The 21,252-nt window shown below is 35.4% G+C and overlaps 1 protein-coding gene across 2 annotated transcripts in view; it reads left to right on the top strand.

Moving 5' to 3' along the window:
• The window catches only part of HBS1 (translation elongation factor EF-1alpha (GTPase) HBS1), a 116,336-nt gene that overhangs the window by 72,007 nt on the left and 23,077 nt on the right, over window positions 1-21,252 (top strand). For both annotated transcript variants that reach the window (XM_069845577.1, XM_069845576.1), the window contains exon 5: window positions 12,632-12,796. In XM_069845577.1, the coding sequence (XP_069701678.1) occupies window positions 12,632-12,796 (165 nt within the window). The remainder of the gene's footprint in view (window positions 1-12,631; window positions 12,797-21,252) is intronic.

Below are 21,252 nucleotides of genomic sequence, written 5' to 3'. Positions count from 1 at the left end.
TCAATTTCATGATGTCTTCCCTAATGACCTCTGTCCAGTGGGTGTATATTTTAACATGTATAAGCTACAAACTTACGGCGTGTAAAAGAACTTTGTCCCTAAATAAATTGGGATCCAGATAAACGTACCAGCCATCATTTTGTCTTTCAAGTTTTCTGCTTTTCGTAGTTAGACGACTCTGTACATCTGACAGACTGCAACTGACATTGAACCAGACAAAAAAAAAAATCATCCTAGAATAGAGTGACCAGATTCACATCAATAAAAAAAGAGGACACAAAGCTTAAAAAACGAGAAGATTGGTCGAAAAAAGAGGACAGAAAATATGTACTTCAATTAAGGCTTAGGCCTATATTAGACTATACTTTAAATTACGTCAATATCTACTGTATTTTATTACAAAATATTTACAGTATAGATTTAGGCTTATATCATACTTAAAAGTATGTTAATATCTATTTTATTACAAAGTAATTATGAAAAAACTTAATAATAATACTGATTTTACAGTTAGCTACATATAAAAGTCAAGGGGACTATAATAGAATAAAGAGAACAGAAAATATTTAGATTTACATTTGCACCTCAATTTACTAGCTACCTCTGAGCAACAACCATAACAAGGAGGAGCAAAGGGAGTATGAACGTTGGCAAAGAGTATATTCTGTCGATGCTGCTGCCACTTACAGGCAAATTACTTGAAAAGGCGTCAATCAAATAATTTTAAAATATCAGGAATATATGTTACGAAAAGGAGGACATTTCTTGATTTTTTTAAAATCTACCTGGACCCCGGACAAAGGCCTAAAAAGGAGGACATATCCAGACAAAAGAGGATGTCTGGTCACCCTATCCTAGAATTATTGCGAAGATTCTACAACTTGCAAAATTTACAGCACTGGGTTAATAGTGTTCATTATGTAGAGGATACAATAACCAACAGACTATATACATAGAAGTTTATCTAATCCAAAATGTTATCTAAATGAAAACCTCGTGAAGTGCCATTTTTTTAGTTACGCAACAGCTTGCAAGCAGACTGAGTACTGATGGCCATCACTGCATCCACAAAACATGGCATCATAATTTTGTGAAATAGATGAAGTTGGATAAACAGCAGTTTTCATCTTTGACCAGGGGCAGCCCGTCCATAAGAGCTGCAGAGCTGCAGCACTCTCTGCTTTGACAGGAAAATAAAAATAATATATATTTTAATTTGTAGAAGAATTGTTACAGCTTTTATCGGTAAATTGCTTTATATTTAATCTCGCCGGGAATATGTACTATTATCTTATGCATAGTCTTTTTGCGCGTCGACTGTATTGGATTGACACTGCATTCAAAGTCATCCTGGGATCTGCAGGGTAGGACAGCTCGTAAGAGAGTGTGTCTTGACGGTCAGGGGGTAGAAAGGTGAAGGGAAGCAGAGGGAAACTGCCGCTGTTTAAAACCCATATTTTGCTGCAGTGGCTTGCAGAGCCAGGCCACAAGGGATCTTTCCTCCCCTCCCACACCGCTATTGTAATGGTGCGTCAAATGGCTTCTCTATTCCCTTGAAACTTAATGACAAAATTTTTATTTTATTTTCACATACTTATTGTTGTAGAATCTTATCGAGTTAATATAACGAAATTAATATTCTCTTTTGCCTTATTATTACGTATATTTCCAGCCTCCAGCAGAACCTAATATTTTCCTTAACTCAAAATGATTGCACGAGTATAATCCCTTTGATATAGCACGTAAAATACGAAAGAGACTTGTTTTCCAGTTTTAGAAAATTGTTGATCATCAGTATATCTGAGTGTTGCTTTGGTGTGACATCTTAGTACCGTAACTTAACCAGTGCAAATTTGCAAGCATGAGTGTGTGTGAATTACAGAATATTAATTTTATTTTTCTCAACTTTCCCTTGCGGTGAAGATTGATGTAATGAAGTGAAATTAAAGGGTCGTCCGTTACCCGACTTAAATCTTACTCAAACTTCATCCAGCCGAAATAGTGCATATGTAAGGAAGTTTAACAATGAAATTTAGGCCTACGCTAAGCATTTGTGGTTACGTGGATGTGAAGGAAAAAAATCTGTATTTTGTTTTCCTTGCCTCCTCTTCGGTGGTGATGCTGCATAGACTAGGAGTGGTGTGACACATTTAGGACATTTGCCCCTAAAAAGCAAAATGCACGAATCTTTGCAGTCTCACCTGAAAAATGTTGTTTCATTGGCTATATTACGCAAAACTAACATTGCTGTGCAATTAAGTGAAACGAACAGAACAAACATTCTCAAACATAATCAAGAAGTGAGAAAAAATCGTGAAATTATTTTTAAAAAATATTGATTGTATCAAATTTTGTGACCAATATGAACTTACCCTTAGGGGACATGATAAAATGATTCGAAGAACCCTGGTGTGTTTCGTGGGTTGCTACAGTTCATGAGTAATCTAAACGAGCCTCTCAAAAATCATTTGGCATATGCCACTGTTTAAAGGTTATTCTAAGACAATTCAGAATGAACTGGTAGATTGCAAGTTGAGTGTCTGCCGATCTGAAATTCAGACTGAAATCGATGGTATTAGTTTTTTAGCGAATGATGCCACAGACATCTCCCAACTAAGTCAGGAAGTTTTGGTTTTTCGATATGTAGTGCATTTATTTTTGTCCTATACTTATTAGTAATGATATTAAGAAGTGAAATTTGTATGTACCAAAATCTACTGCAGCTCTCCCAATCCACAAATTCACGAGCCGCCACTGTCTTTGACCTAATAGTTACTGGAAATATTGTATACTTGCATCCAAACATAGGTTATATACCTCCTTAATATGTTAGAATTTAAACAAAGGAGTTTTTGGGAGCTTATGAAAGAAATATATCTCCTAATTGTTATAGTCTCAAAGCTAGTGCTGTTTGCTACATTTTCTACTGGCTGACTAAACATTCCCCCTTTGGGACGCAGGTATTGCAATTACCACAAGGGATTGCTAAACATGCTCTCACTTTCCCAGCAAGAAGGGAAATGGCAGAAGAGGTGGAATGTAGAATCAGTGCATATGGATCCTAGGGAAATGACACTGCACTGGCCCATAGTCATGTTATGCAATTTTTCCTACTACTCCCCTTGATATTTAAATCCGTAATGATTATTCAAGGACACACTGACATACCCTGCCATGCATGCAGTAATTGGAACAGAGTTGCAATGGTGGTAAGATATGTATTGAAAATTGTGTGGCATTTTACTGTGGTAGAACGAGTTTTTCATTGTAAAAGTTACTTTAAAGTAGTTCTACTCGAAGAGAATTTATTGAAACTTACCCCAATGCAGTGCTCTAAGAAGTGCTATACAAATATTGGTGATGAAATTTTAAACCACAGGTCAGTGTTGGACAAAATAAAAAACATTCCCAAACACGAACAGTTTTAACAGAGGAAAAATTAGATGGAATCAAATCCAATCCAGAGCATTCACCACAAAAATCAATAGCTAAACTTACACAACAGACAAACGTTTCTCAGTCTTCTGCAAGAAATGCGACAGAGTTACTAAAGTTATAACCATACAAGTGCACACATGTTCATGTTTTGTAAGGAGATGGTCCAGTTTTCAAAGAGTGCGTTATTGCATTTGGTTTCTGAATTCATTCCAGAATGGTGAAATTGATCAGCAGCTCCTGTTCTCCTCAGACGAGTCTTGGTTTCTTATAAATGGTTGTGTGACCTCACAAAATTGTCTGTCTTGATCTTCCAAAAAAACTGTAATTTTGCATGAAATGCCCCCCCCCCCCCCCCATTATGACCAGAAAATTGATGTGTGGTGTGCAGTAAGTGCAAGGAGAATAATATGTCCAATATACAAAAATATTTGGTATTAACATGTATAATGAACAGTCCTGAGATCGAAAATCGCAGTTTTTAAATTTTGTTTGTATGTATGTTTATTACCTTTTCACGCGATAATGGCTGAACCCATTTCTACGAAAATTGGTATATAAAATAAGTTAGATCCCACTTAGATTTTAGGCTATATGGCATTAAAAATAGTACTTTCTTTAAGAAATGAGTGATAAGGGGGACTGAAGTAAATAAATCGAAATATTTCGCTTATTATTGATTTTTTTAGGATTAATATTACATAACAAAAGTTGCTTTAAAAAATGTTTCCGACAAGTTTTATTCTAAGCAAAATTTTTATAGGACTGATATTTTACGAGATATATGAGTTTTAAAATAGAAGTCTGCTTCATATCATTGCCATCTCAACTAGGCTGACATAATAAAATGAAAACAAATGACTGTGATTATTTAAGGTGGCCTTGTGTAACAAGCGGAAGATATTCATTTGCACACTTTTTTTTTCTATTTATTTATTGATTATGCCCGAACAAATAAAATCCATATTCAGGGGCTATACAAGAACAGATACATAATATATTGTACATGCTTACTTACTTACAAATGGCTTTTAAGGAACTCGCAGATTCATTGTTGCCCTCACATAAGCCCACCATCAGTCCCTATCCTGTGCAAGATTAATCCATTCTCTATCATCATATCCCACCTTCCTCAAATCCATTTTAATATTATTCTCCCATCTATGGCTCGGCCTCCCCAAAGATATTTTTCCCTCCGGCCTCCCAACTAACACTCTATATGCATTTCTGGACTCGCCCATATGTGCTACATGCCCTGCCCATCTCAAACATCTGGATTTAATGTTCCTTATAATTATGTCAGGTAAAGAATACAATGTGTGCAGTTCTGCATTGTGTAACTTTCTCCATTCTCCTGTAACTTCATTCCTCTTAGCCTCAAATATTTTCCTAAGAACCTTATTCTCAACAGGGGCGTATTTTGCGGGCTACCGGCAGTAGCCCAAGGAAATTACAAAAGAAAAAGTTTATAATATAACATAATGTAATAATTTTGTATTATTAGTTTTACCATAGTAATTAAAATTAAAGTAATTGTTAGATATATTTTGTGTAATAATAGGGTCAGCGGTAGCCCAAACCCTTTAACCAGTATACGCCACTGATTCTCAAACACCCTTAATCTCTGTCCCTCAAAGGGAGAGTCCAAGTTTCACAGCCATACAGAAGAACCAGTAATATAACTGTTTTATGAATTCTAACTTTCAGATTTTTTGACAGCAGACTAGATGACTAGATATATTGTACAACAAATCATAATTAGTCTACAGTCTATGAAAAACATAAAACGTGACAATATATAAGAAAGAAAATAAATAACAGTAAGGTATCACTGAAGTTTCAGGGAGAAGGAAGAAAAAGTTTGAAACCATCAAATAAATAAACCAAATAAGAATTAAAATAAATAAACTTGCCAAAAACGTTTTTTCTTAAACATTTCTTAAAACATCGGGAGTCTGGTAAAACTTTGTATTCTAATGGAAGTTGATTATAAGTTGTTATTAAAAATGCTTGATACCTTTCGTACCATAAGTTAGTGAGCCATGCTGAGAAAAAAGTATTTGTAGCTAGTGCAGCAAAGTGCACGGGTATGGCAAGTGAGACAATAAATACGGATCAGTATCAAACACTAAGCTTAACACTGTTTCTTCAGCAATTGACAGAATACAAAAAATTGTATGGTTGGTTTCAACAGAACTCAGTGACTGCACAAGAATCATTACACAAAATGAGTGATATGTTCGATGATAGAGTAATTAGTGTTGATTTGTGGCCATCATGCTCTCCCGATTTAACCAATTGTGATTTTTATTTATGGAGTAGTTTAAAAGACAAAGTGTTCCACATGAACCCACACACATTAAAGAATAATATTGACCATTAAATAAGAATTTTAGTTGATGAGCTTCGACAAGTGAGTGATAACAGATTGTAGCGAGATCAAGCTTATAGATAATTGGAAGACTACACCTTCAACATCTGCTGTAAGGTAGGTTTCATAATCCATTTCTGCTTCCACTGTTGTAGGCAGCATTTTAATGACTGTTGCTTGACTTGTTGCCTGGGAGCCAGATCTTGTATTACAACAGCCATATATATTAAGGGCCCTGTATTAAGAAATCAATTTTGTCCTCTTTTTGAATTCATTGTGTTAACACATTATACCTGTTATAGGCTATAGAAGCTCAAAGGCCAGAGCTTTCCAAACTGGGTGTCGCAAACTCTCTGGTATATTTAATAATTATTTTGAGCTATGAACTCATGATAACTGAAATGAAGTAAGAAAGTCGCTATACTCCTTGCTTGCCTAGCTGCCTTCTAGATACATGTCCTTGACAGACGTATAGATTTGCGTATAGTTGTAGTGTACAAGTATAATTCTAGTCTGCAAGGTAAGGTTGAGAATATCTTAACTGCAACAGACTGCCTTACAAGGCAAGTTAGCAATTTGGTCTGGGAAAGTGAAAGAAGGCAGCTATGAAATGTTTCCAAATACATCTCACTGTGATTCGAAGAACGAAATAAAAGATTCACTTTACAACTATCTGACATTACTCACAGATAAATTCGAAAGTTACTTTCCAGATCTGAACACAAAAGCTTATGACTGGATAAGAAATCCATTTTTGTCATCTGAAGTTTGTGGACTTTCCTTAGCAGAAGAATTGGCAGAGATTAAAAATGATAGGAACTTGAACTTAAAACACCAAAGAGATGATTTGAACAGATTCTAGATTTCACTTGATGATTCTCCGCATCTTGCTAAATGGGCTCTTGTGGTTTTGTTGCAGTTTTCAATCACATACTATTGCGAAGCAGGATTTTCTGTGATGACCAATATCAAAACAGTGAAACGTGGCAGTTTAAAAATGCTGGATGAAGAAATGCAAGTGAATTTATCCCATATTCGTCCAAACATAAAATACATTTGTAAAATTCGCCAAGCACATGTGAGCCACTGAAAAACTAAAACCAAGGGTGAAAATAAGTGTGATTGTTTTCCTCATCTTAGAACTCTGTGTGGGCTAAATATTTCTTTCACCTCATATAATATGTTAACAAAACTGGAAATATGTGTGTTAATTTTATTCATTTTATGAAGAATGTAGCCTGCAAGTAGCCTATTAATGTGTGGAATACTCTCATTTTGGGGATAAGGTGATGCACTAAATTTTTAGAGTTTGCTAGGGTGTCGATATATAAAAAAGTTTGGAAAGCACTGTCATAGGGAAAGGGAAGTTATAGAGACAGAGTCGGCAGTAGTAGGAGTAGGATGTCATCCTACATGCTTGTTGCCTTTAGGCCCAAGGAAATACTCCTGATATTCATTTCTGTACCACAGTGCCATAATGTGGCCAGAAGGATTGGAGCAATGAAATTCCGTAATCCCATCAGGAATGTAACTCGTGATCTTCTAGCTTGCAGCACATCTTAGCCATGATGCTACTCTTTGCCTCCAGTCAAGTAAGGGAGAGAAAAAATATTCACCCTCTGTTCACCTGTCTTTTTCCCTACATGTTAACCCTTGTTGCATTAAGAAACAAAAGCACAGCATAGTTGAATTGCCATCATCCGTGAATGCCTACATTGTTGCATGAAATGCGAAACGACCAAGTGCATTTAATGCACTTTACCAGATGAGTGATCTCTGTCTACTCAAGGCTGAGGGCTACTGAACTCAATTTTTCGGTAGTCATAACTAGGGACCTGATTTATAGGTTTTTACCTATTTTTTTGTCCGTACTTGTAAACTCATAATTTCTTAGATAATTTTCCGAATTATGGTCATAAAAGTCATATACAGGATGATTCACGAGGAAAGGTAAAACATTAGGATGTGAATTCTGAAGTCAATCTGAGTCAAAAAGTTCATATGAATATGTGTCCGTTTTCGAACGGTTACGGAGATAAGGCTCTTTGATTTCACAAAAACTTCTGAGATTCCATTGTACTAACTCGCATTTAAAGACAGATAACGGACAAATTTAAAGTTTATATTCACATATGCATACATACCTAATATTCTAGATGTCGGGGTCGATGTTTTCGCACATTTTCAAAGGTACCTCCTTCTGCTTCAATGCACTGTTGTGCTCAGGCGTGAATCACGCTCATTGCTCGAGAGAGTTGCTCGTGGCTGTTCTTTATGCGGTGTGCAGCATCCAAAATATGGTTTATTAGTGCCTCTCTCGTTTCCAATTTCCTTTGCTATACCAAGTCTTTCATCTAACCCCATAGACAGTAAATACTCTTCGATATGGTACCCTACTGTTTGGAAAGCATCGTTCATATTCAGCGATGGTACGCAAGAAACTTCCATCACACAAACCCTAAACATACACAATATCAGCGTATTCTATAGTTGAAAATTTATAAGGCATCTTGAAAAACACAACTTAACACTTCCAATAACTGTACCTGTATAACTACTGTACTGTAGGTAGCAGACTGAACTGCTGTGAACTGATAAGTGATAGTGTATTTGTGTTATATGCTGGTTCTGTATCATTACATAAGACAAGGGCAGGCGATTGGACATTTGTAATGCCCCACCACCCGGTTTGTGAGATGAATGAACTCTTATCTACATCGCTCACAATGCAGATTCCAATGTTACGTCATTCATTGTGATCGGTGACCTTGTCTCACGTCTCACATCAGCAGCATATGGTAACGTCTGATTCACATTGGAGCAAGACGTTTTACCAAAAAAATGCATCTAGCTTTGCCATCGTTCGAAAACGGACCTATGTTCATATGAACTTCTTCACTCAAAATGGCCTAAGATACCATATCCTAAATTTTTTACCTTTCCTCATGAATCACCCTGTATGTAAATTTTGTTGAACCTAAAAAACTTAAATGGACCTTAAAAACTAAAAGAACCTAAACCATAATTAGTATGTATTTTTCTATATTTATTGTGTTTTATATAAATATATTTAGAAATTTCAATACATCTTATAATTTTGATTCTCTCATGCATTGGAGAAAGCAGTCTTTTGTTGTTTTGGGTAAAATGGTTAACAGGAAATTCCATCTTTCTTTGTATAATGGGCTGTCCTTCAGAGGCTTCAGCCTCCCAATGACACTGATTGGGACTGTATGTATTTTGGAATTTCAACTGGTCGCAGATATGATGTGCTAGTAGGAGGGTATGAAGTGACTGAATAACTTTCTCTTGAGGTGGATGGACACCGAAAAAGTCGTATTACCAATATTGAAATTCGTAAAGTTTTCAGGCATGTTCCCAGACAGAAGACTGATCTTGTGTGTGCGGGTACAAGCTGTCAACTTTTCTGAGGTCTCTGTGTAGTCTGTCTTATTCTGGTGCTTCGGGTATTAACATTGAATTTTTATATTTTGTTAAGCTATGCCGAAACAAGTAAAATGACATTTATTACGACAGTGGATTGGAAATGATTCCAACTTTACCACTGAGAGAAAAGTTATGTTATTTAAAACTGACTGTAAGGGCCGAATTCATAGTCAATACTTATCATAAGGAAACACTTAAGCAGTTGCTTATAATCATTTCCAATTCATAAATCCCACTGAAGTGAACACTTATTCAAATAAGGTAGCTTGTCAGTTTACTCAAGTGTTTCCTCATATGCATTGTAATCAGCTGATTCGGTATACAATAGATGATGATTATGATTTAATTTAATTTATTGAGTTCTGTAATTCAAATGAAAATGAGTTTCGGCAAGCAAAATATATATCAGAGATATGGAAAACCCTTTAGAGATGTATAATGATCAACAATTTAAGAGGAGATACTGTTTCGACAAGAACACTGTTGTGAATATTCTGGTGTCTCTCATTTAAATTCACAATACAACCATGAGGCTTACTGATTTCGCCACAGCTGAAAGTACTGGTTGCTTTGAGATTTTATGATACAGCAGCATTTCAGGTAGATTTAAGTGGCATTTTTTTTTTCGAAAAGTATTCACGTCCCAACAAAGTGTTATTTGCATTTTTGTTTGTATTCTACCCGAGGAATAAGCTGTTAAAATTTGCGTAATTATATCACTTCCACTTTGTTTAGCATAAAAATAACTGAAAAATAAATTAAAATGATTTACTTACAGGAATATTTCCGGAGTTTGCATTAAACTCAACTGCAATTTTGTTCCATGTCAATTTCTTCTTTTGGAGAGAACAATTATCAATTTTTTTTTTTTACTTTCGACGATATCTCCATATTTCATAACTAGTTATCTTACTCACTTCTTTCTTTTCTGTAAAATGCTTTCTGGACATCTTGTATAATTTTTAGCTCTATAATATTTACTTCTGTATTTGTGTATGACAATAATGCCGATTTAACAATTTGAAGGTGCTGGAAAACAATTGAATGTAGGAAAGCACTCACGTCTAGCCATGTTGCCATATTTCTTTCGATGTCAAGGGAATGCTTAGGGCATATGAATGAGTAGCGTCTCTGCAATACGATCTGAAATAAGTGCTAAGGAAATGCTCATTACTTAAGTGTTTCCTCATTTTATAAATGACGACTATGAATTCGACCCTAAGTGTACATTTTTAACAATCAGACAATTTTTGCAACCCCTTTCACAGTTTGGGCAAAAAACCTAAAAAAAAAAACCTATTTCATCTATTCCAATAACCTAAACTGGACTGAATTTTTTGTATTTGTCTATCTGCTGTAGAAATCTAACAATAGGTGCAGTTTGAGGGAAAGATTCTGTATGAGCTCATAACAATTTCTTTGTCAGAACCTCCAATCCATGGCTTCCTAACAACAATCAATACAATGTCATAACAATATGTGAAATTTACCAAACGTTTGGTAAACAGTAGCAGCTGTTGAAAAAAAAAGGGGGGGGGGGTGATATATCAGCACAGACAGGTACTTTCTACTTATTGCATAAAGTATGCAGGTAATTGTAAGAATTTTAACAGCTCATTCTACTATAGAATAGGTTTGGCTGATAATCCTGTCTTGGGTCCAAGTTACAAAGTGTATCAGCGAAATATGTTCTTTATATGCCCTATTCTCGTAAAATGAATAGGATTAGTGCTCGGAAATTTTTGGCTTGTTGTGACCATCATTAGCAGCACTCAGATTTCCAGTATCCACAAGTCCGTCCTGCATCTCGGATGGCTCGAGTTATATAGGAGTCACTGACAAACTGCTAAGAAGGTAGCACAATAAGCCCATAAGAATTGCCTATGTGTACATGAGTTTGCTTTATTCTCCTCACTTTGCAATGCAGTCTAGTCTAATGAAATTCATACTCTCGATAGATGACTCAAATGACTGTTAACAACTAAACAGCTTGTTTTTCACACAAGTGTGATCCAATATAATCTGAACTTGAAATGAACATACAATATAGGTGTGTTTTATTACTGGAATGTATGCTATATGTTTTGTGGGTGGTGGTTTATTACCAAAAGGTGTGTAGCATTTTGCATCTTCTGCAACTCCACATATTTTTTCAGTAGGGTTTTTGAGCACTTTTTAGAGAATAATGGAGATTATTTTTTTTATTTTATGACATATAATAGATAATAATTTGAATATTTAAAAAGTTTGAAAATGCAGAGCCACTCAAAACTGAAATATTTTCTCCCGAAATAAGTTATAAATAATAATAATGATTACAGAACAAAAATTTAATATATACACACACTAACTCTTGCTGTTTTAGGAGTAGTGGAGAGAATTGTGTAATAGGTTTATGAACTTCAGAGGACAACAAGTAGAAGTTTTGGTCATTCTTTGTGCATATTTGTTCTGCTCATCATTATTGCAGTTATAATTAACAGTTCATTCCAGTGTATTAAGTCAACTGTATTTTTTAAATAAATACGCAAAACATACTGTATTCTAAAAATAGATGTAATATTTCGCTTGTGTTGCATAATTACATAAGAAGTACAGTTTAAAATAATACATATGGACTGATAGTGATCATGTGAAACATCTTGAAAATATAGTACCAGTATTAGGAACAGTTCCAAAATTGGCATACAATATAGGCCTACACATATGAGGAAACTAATCTTTAAATCTTTAAATTTTTTACCGAACAAAGTATGCTTTTACACGTTATTCGTTATAATTCCTGAAACATTTCCAAGGTGGAAGTATTTTGTTTACCTTTACTGGAGGGACCGAGGTCTGTAAGAATTATGGTAGACAGAGCAGCTTTAAGACCAGTTTTCTACCAACACTCCAGTCTTCTGAACATGTCTCACTCCAACACCAATCATTTCATTGTCTCTGAATAATCTACAGTGTTTTAAATATATTTTACATGAAAAACTACGTATTAATTATGAGAATTGTTCCAAGAGTGTTAATACCAAAGGAAAACCTGATTTACCGGATTAGGTTCTCATTCCTAGAGAAACATGTTACTTTTCTTAACTGTTTTAAGGTTGACACCTATTAAAAATGTCCTTGCAATAAGGTCCTGGCATCTCACAGGCAATGATAAACAGAAGTAGTGTAACTTGGACTTTTTCCGGACATAAATCGTAAAGTCATGATGTAAGAGTTTTGATTCAACAGGATTTGAGTAAAATTATACAGTTCAGTACAGAATAGGAGTAGTGGGATGTTCCTGACAGAGGTAACGAACTTCAATGCTTGTAATTACATTATTAAAATAATAGAACAAAGCACTGCATTGAGAGGAAACTGAATATTTGTTATTAGGTGCTAAGCGAGTCACGGGAGTACCTGATGAAACGAGGAATGACGACTGTAATGGCCAGGTCAGTGTGGTGCTCCAAGAAACCAAATCTTCCATGACACCAGCAGTCAAAGTGGTCCCGCCCGGTGCTAAGACTGTCAACATCACCAAAGGCTTTGATGTATCTGGTAAGAGCACTTACAATTCATGTTAACAGAGTGTACAGAGTCATTTTATATGAAGTGACCCTTTGGATGTGAAAAGGAGAAAATTGATATTTATAGATGTTACATAAATATTTGAGGTGGAATATGTGTTATTGTCGTGATTAAGACATTTCACTGCAAAGCCAGAAGGTCGCGGGTTCGATTCCCAGTGGTTTCATGGATTTTCTCTATTGATCTAATTCTTCTGGCTGCACTATGACCCTGAGGTTTGCTCAGTTTAACATAAATGAGTACCAGAGGTATATCCGTGGGAGTGTAGACAGCAAGCACGTAAAACTGATATCCCTACTGCTGCTATGTAGGAAAAGTAGGATCCTTAACCTCCTGTAACCCTGTGGGGCTCCATGGCCTATAATGTATGCTGTTGTTTAGTCAAGTATCCAAAGACAGGTCTGAACCCCACAAGTGATACCAACAAGGCACCACTTATGAGGCAACTAGGCCAGGAGATAATGTGGTAGGATGGCCAGTTTCTTTCCTCCTCCATTGCATAGATCGCCAATTAGCTACATGTTACACTAATCAGATTTCAGATGTATACAAACAATAATTGTTCTTCCTCTGACACATATTATCAAGTGAGATGTACTGCCTGTTAATAAATGTACATATAAGCCAGAACCTCAATCAGAGGTACTATAATGTATGTATGTTTATATTTCATACACTTTTAGATGGACAGGCAGAGCTTGTATAGGGCGATTGACATATGACAGGAGTGCGATGGGGATATGCATTAATCGTACATAAGTACGAGGTCGGACAATAAAGTAATGAGACTGGTTTAAAAAAACACTTTTACTTACATTTTTAACCTACTACAATGTGATCACCTTCGAAGTAGTTCCCTTGAGACTGCACACACTTATTCCAACATTGCTGCCATTGCTGGTAGCAGCTGTGAAACTCATCTTTTGAGACACTGTTTAATGCCTGGGTTACGGCCTTTTGGATGTCTTCTGTTGTTTTAAAATGGCGTCCTTTCACAACTGATTTCCTTTTGAGAATAAGAAGTCGCATAGAGCAAGGCCCGGGTGAATATGGAGGCTGCAGTAATGTTGAAACAGATCAGTAGCCATATTTCTCTGTTCATCGCGCTGTTGCCCAGTGAGATTTTTTTGGAACCATTTTTGCACAAATTTTTCTCGTGCCCAGGTCTTCAGAGAGAATGAGGTGAACAGTCTCCCAATTCATGTTCAATTCTTGTACTATCATTTTGGCTATTAATCCTTTATCACTTCAAACAACTTCATGTATCCTGGCAATGTTGTCATCTGTCTGTGCAGTTGTCGGTCGCTCGCTCCAGTGTTCATTTTCAACATTGTTTCTGCCTCAATAAACATTTTATGCTGTCGGAAAGCTTGTGCTCTTGACTTCACTTGATGTCCTAAAGCCTGATGAAACTTTCCATGTATTGTGGCATTTTCACACAAAACAAGATGACATACCTTACTTACTGGCTTTTAAGGAACCCGGAGCTTCATTGCCGCCCTCACATAAGCCTGCCATTAGTCCCTATCCTGAGCAAGATTAATCCAGTCTCTACCCTCATATCCACCTCCCTCAAATCCATTTTAATATTATCTTCCCATCTACGTCTCGGCCTCCCCAAAGGTATTCTTCCCTCCGGCCTCCCAACTGACACTCTATATGCATTTCTGGATTTGCCCATACGTGCTACATGCTCTGCCCATCTCAAACGTCTGGATACATACCGCTGTGCGATATTATGCGATTCCATTGTATTGACGAGGAGCAAATACAGAACTCCACTAGTCAAGCAGCTACTCCACACTTACGGTTTGCAGAGTGGTGCCAGTTGGAATTCGGGCCAATCCCTGAAGCTGTTAGGCGTTGGGTTCACCTCTCTCTGTCCATCTCTTCCAAATCTCTCTATCTTTACACATTTTCATTATTTCAACCATTGTCTTTCCACGTTGTTGTACTATCTTCTCTATAGTATTTTCCCACTTAAATATTGGTCTACCTCTTCCTATGCTTTCTTCCACTCGCATCTCCATTACCTGTTTAACTTTCTTTTCCTTTGTCTTTCTATACACATGTCCGAACCACTTTAGTTGCTTTTCTTCTATATTCTCAGGGTTGCTTCATCAGTTGGGAAAATTCAGTCTCATTACTTTATTGTCTGACCTCGTATATTTAACACATAACGAATTCTCTTTGTCTTCGTCTCTCTTCCGCATGTCTTCTAAAAACGTATGCCATATAGTCAGCAGTCTGAAGACTGGTTGAAACCTCATCTCACCAATAAGGCATCATGAGGCAACTAAGATAACTAATGTAGGGTGGCCAGCTCCTTTCCCCCTCCATTGCATACATCACTGACTAGTAACTATGGCCTATAATAGGGATACATATTCCTTTACATAAATAGTGAAGTTATTTCCTTGCTGTCTCACAGCTGACAATTCTCATGCAGTCAGGCACACTTCAGGAATTCCGACTGCCTAAATATGGCCAACAGAGCAAATATAACTTCCAATATTGACACTTATCTGTAGATATTGCTAGAAGGTACTCATTATTACACATATATATTTTTCATCCCTTTGTAAAATGGAATACAACAAAAACAAAGTGATACAACTGAAATAATACAGAGTGATTCAACAAAAACAATACAAAGCAGTAAAATAATCCTAAACTAATACAGTGGAATATTTTAAATTCTAACTCCAAGGAGAATTTGAACAAATTCGAATTAAGAAAAATCAATTCCATATTAACATGAAATTAACAACTGAAGAAAGAATGAATGAAATTGTTCTCACAAAAATTATGTTGCTAGTAAAAAATATATAAAAAACAAGCATTCATTATTCGCATCACTTTATACTATATTATACAATATATAAATGTGTTACACTGTGCTGTGTCATGATAAAAGGCTTGATATAGGGGCTGGAGCAAGAATACTTCAGGAATTTCTGTAAACAAAAGCAATGGACAATTTCGTCCTTTTTTATGTACTTTTCGTTACCTGAAAGAGTGAGAGGAAAAGTTCTTAATAATAATAATAATAATAATAATAATAATAATAATAATAATAATACAGGGGCTTGAGCAAGTATACTCCAGGAATTTCTGTAAACAAAAGCAATGGACAATTTCGTCCTTTTTTTATGTACTTTCCGTTACCTGAAAGAGTGAGAGGAAGTTCTTAATAATAATAATAATAATAATAATAATAATAATAATAATAATAATAATTAGTGCTGTCAATCGATCAATATATTTAATCGATTAGCTATTTGAATTTAATCGATTAATCGAGTTTTGATCGAGTTGAAAAAATGATTTAATATATTGTAATATGCAATTATTGTTAAATTCAACTTGTGTTCGGTGATAAGCATAAGTATTATATGTTGTATATCTGTATATATTGTATCATTTTATTACAAAACACCTATTTTAATTACTTACTAACATATTTATTGTGAGGCTTATAATTTATTGTGTCAATTTCTCCGGGAATTTTTTAGAGAAACATAAATAACAAAAAGTATGAAGACTCGCCTAGTTAATACTGCTTCATCCATGATTTTAAACATGTGAGTCATTCACATGCTCCGAATTAAGTGCCGCTCTACGTTTAGTAACAATGTTTCCTGCATCACTAAACACGAAAAAACTTTTTTTTTTTGTCAAGCACTTCTCCACGATCATTCAATTTAAATGCAAACGTTTCACCGAGTTTACCTCTCGAATTATCATATGACATAATGGAGTTCACACTTTTCACAGACCACAGAAAACTGATTTTTTTTTTAATCAAATTAAACACACAACCGTCATTTACAAACTTAGTACAGAAACTGCAAGCACCTGCAAAAGTACAGTGGTCGAAACAGAAGACTGGCCTCTATTGTAATCTGAATTACCAGATTTTAGAAAAAGAAAAAGATAGTTATGCTCTCACTTGCACAGAGTGTAGACATGGCTATTTTATAAGGGATGAGGGGGACGAATCCCAGAAAAGTATGTATTTCATATGCTAGGAAGATGAGCTGACAACAAGGTGGAAGTTTTCTTGGAAAGCCATGAAACTTAATAAGGGTTTCGCATTGTGTTTCAACTTTCAATAGAGGTAGACTAGGTCACTGTCCTCATATCTCCATCTCTTTCTGAAGTGTTTGTGCAAAAATTTTCCCAACCTGGTTTACAGTTAGAAAATAACAGTACTATCGTGCTTTTAAGTAAGCACTTTCTGAGAGAGAAATATTGTCGGAATTTTTAGTACGAGTTTGTGTTAACAAAATAATAATTAATATCAACTACAACTGATTAATTTTAATCGACTCAGTTATTCAAGTAAATATTTTTGATCGATTAATCTTACAACAGAAATTTATCGATTAAATCGCACAACACTAATAATAATAATAATAATAATAATAATAATAATAATAATTAGAATTCCATGTACATATTTTACAAATCTGTTAGCAATGGACAGCACCTTATATAACCAGTTTCTTTTTTATCTGTGCCTCTGTAGGAGTTAAATTGTTGGCCGGGTTGTAAGAATATACAAATGTTCCCTTTTAAAATTCGAATTAAATGTTACAGTACAATATTGATTTAAATAAGAATTTGAAGGGCAATGATGACTGGTTGGAATTATCCAATAATTTGAATTATCTAACGTCGAATTTATTACTCTACACTATAATTTCATCTTTATACACTGATAATTCTTTCTTCAGACATCACATTTACTTAATTTATGTAAACTATGTAAGTAGTGCAAGTATCTTGTTGAAGGGAAGCTTGCCGACTTTAATGTGTCCAAAAATATCAGTATTTGTTGCATTTATTTCAAAATTAACTGTATAATTTAAGAAAATGATTATTTTTAGCTTGTCATACACTTTTTCATTCTGATTCAATCTGACACATCATCTTCATATGACGGATGTGGACACTTTGCTAATCTCTGTTCTATAAGTCAAGTTAGACAATGAGACAGTGACTGTCTAAGAAAATGAAGTGCAGCTCAGCTTACGGGTATGTAATGGAATACATCTCTAAAGAAGAGGTACTTAAATTGGCAGAATTGTTAGAACATGGAGACAAAAAAAAAAAAAAATTATAACTTCATCCCCTAAATGCGAAATGGGATGAATATGGAGAATTTTATTGTTTATTTCCAGAATAACTGCGATGAATTAAGACAAAATGAATTATTTTCGTGAATGTTTTCAAACTAATTGCATCTTCTTTATCTATCATTGAATACATATTGACATTTCTTTGCTCGCTGATACAGACTATGTGTAACAAAATACATATTGATAAAAATAAAATAATACGCAATCCTTGTGCAAGTTAGATTTGAAAATATTCTGCATACATCATGATGTGACAAAATAAAAGTCTCCAATATACATGTGCTTCAGATACTGACCATTTCAGGGATTGAAATGTTTTTGGATAGATTTGTTTGGAAATCGTATAAACTTCAGATTTTTCCTTACAGAGAAGGATCAGGTTGAATTGGTTGAGTGCAGCTTCTATTTATTTTTATGTGCACATCACACTATCTGCATTTCGATTATTTTGTTGTACTTCATCAGATGAGACATGTGCGACAAGCTTTATCCAGCACAGATTCTGTTTTAACTTTATGATAAGACTCTCATTAATGTATTCTGTAAGGGATCCTCTCCTTATTTCTTTGTTGAAAATAACCTTCTTACGTTTGTAGATAACATCGAGTTTAGATACTGAACATATATAACATCTTTTGGTCTGTATAGGCCTACACATAGTTTTTTGCCATTATTAAAAAACGAAATAAGCAAACAGTTCGACAAAATAAACACGCATTATACAGTTCAGTAGCATCTGAATATAGTCACAAAAACACAGCTTATACATCTTTAATTGACTGTGCAGTTTAATGAGCTCTGAAGATGAATTACACGCTTTCCAGCCCTAATGGCCTCTATCTTCTAGTCGCTCAGTAACTGTTATCTGTGGGATAATAAGGAAATAACCTCGCTGTACTTAGTCTGACTCCACAGAACACAAGGTCCATCTACAATCTAGTACGGGTTACAGACATTAAATAACATACAAAGTTTTATGTGTGTATTGTACTATCAAGAAACAGTTTTTAGATCCCAGCCATGGGTTTTCTATATTCTCAGGAATAATCTGGGCAGTCTCGAATAATTCCGTCATGTAGGTACTGTCCCTATTTGTAATGCTAATTCATTCTGGAGTTGTGGTATGAAATCATATACTGTATTGTGAGCCATGATTTACAACTAGACATTGGATTTATATGCACTAAAAACTAAGAATGCCACTGAATGGATGTGGTGTTTATTGGGAGGGTTTCTAAATCGGATTCGCAAGTCTTCGAAATCTAACAGCAGATAAATGAGTCACATTGACTGGACGGAGTTGGGGGTGGGGGGGCACTGCCCCGCCAAACTTGTCTCGCTCTTTTTTTTTTTTTTTTTTTTTGCATTAGAAAATATTGAATTCAAAATATCTTATTTGCTTTTGTTTATGATTATGTTTCTGTGCTTAAATTGACGAATGAATGTCTTCAGATCATGTGTCTGGACTATAGTATTTATTTTAAATTTTTGAATATATAAGAATTTCTATACCTCATTTGAGGATTGGAAGCACTGTAAAGTTTCTTCTGTAAAAGCCTGTACTCATGTGTTAGAATTCTGCAGGTGGGCCGCCACTTGGGAGAAATATGAATAACTTTCTGCACAACAACGCAGAAAAAAGAAAAGTTATCCCGGTATGTGTAAACTTCAAGACGAGGTTAAATAAAATAATTACAGTTTAAATTTCATACGATATCTTCAGGAAAGCTTTGCCCCCCCAAGGAAACGGTTCTCTCTCCGCCTGATCTTATAATGAACACCGATCAAAATACCCATAATTTCCCGTGAAATACAACAACTGAATAGACTATAGTGGACTTCATGTTGTCAGCAAACAGCTGGACATATTAAGAAGATTGATTGATTCGGGAAAGCTTAATATAAAAATGTTTCTGTTAGTACTGTTATGTAGTTACATGTTTCTGTATGAGAGAGAAAAAGAGAGGGATTATTTTAAATTATGCCCTATTATAATTTGTAGTAGATCTACAGTTCAGTAACACTGTAAGAAAATGTCCCCTGAAAATATCTTTATTAAATGATCATATTCCGATATACTGTACTGTACTACAGTCAAGCTATAATGGGGGAGGAGGTAAATGATGTCCCCCATAAATCCGTTATATGGGGATTCTATGGTTTTGCTTTGTCCTCCCAAGGAAACGGTTCTCTGTCTGTCTGATCTTATAAACCGCAAACTGATGTATAAGTGGCAGATAAGGCCGGTAAGGATATCCGAACAAAATACTGATAGTAATTTGATAATGGTCTTAACTTTCACTTACACATCAGCTTGCTGTTTGTAAGATGCATGACTCATTTATATTGTTAGATTTCGGAGACATGAATCAGGCGTAGAAACCGTCCCAACATATATATATATATATATATATATATATATATATATATATATATATAAACTAATGTTGTGTACATCAAATTACCAATAGAGTTGTTACCCAGGGTACGCCACAGAAGACTGCTCTATTCTACACCCGCAATGAGATGAGATGATGATGGGGATTTGTTGGAATGCCACAAGGTACTCAGAACTCCTGGAGAAAACTCCTATGTTACCTGGACCACAGGCTTGCCCAATACAAGTTATAAATTGGGGGTACACAAGGGATTGAACCCGGCTCTTCAGGATTATAAGTCAGCACTCCTAGCCACTAGACCACCATAATGGCCCCACTGTAGTATATAATCAGTAGCATTCTTAACTTAACTTTTAGTGCATATAAATTCGATGTCTACTTATGACTTATGACAGTACCTTAAGCACTGCAGCCGAGATGGACTTATTGTACATCTCTATGGAATGAATTGCATGTCAATTGTGCTCACCTGGCGAGTTGGTTCTGCCATCTGCCACATCACGTGTTCCTCTTCAGTCTGTCATTCACGTAATACAATTTCCTGATGACAGGCTGCTGTTCCTCACATTTCTTGAGCCCTCGCAGATTTCCGTCCCTCAGATCTCCGAGTCATATAGAACTGCCACCACTTCCATCTACCAATCTTTGGATATGCCATGAGGGCACATGTGTCATACCAGGTGGACAAGTCAGTCTCAGACAACGCACAAGAAAATGCGCTGTATTTTGTAACCAGAAGCGATAATTAGAATGAGGATTGTGGAGAAAATTAATGGAATGAAGAGGGAAAATGGGAGAACCCCAAGAAAAGCCCTAAACATTTCGTCCACCATAAATGTCATGTTTATCAGAGCTGGGATATGAACCCGAGTTAGCTTGCATG

This window comes from Periplaneta americana, chromosome 14, assembly GCF_040183065.1.
Source record: "Periplaneta americana isolate PAMFEO1 chromosome 14, P.americana_PAMFEO1_priV1, whole genome shotgun sequence".
In the NCBI taxonomy this organism is placed as follows: Eukaryota; Metazoa; Arthropoda; class Insecta; order Blattodea; family Blattidae; genus Periplaneta; species Periplaneta americana.
Note: the sequence above shows the minus strand (reverse complement) of the source record. Positions and strands in the feature narration are given on the sequence as shown.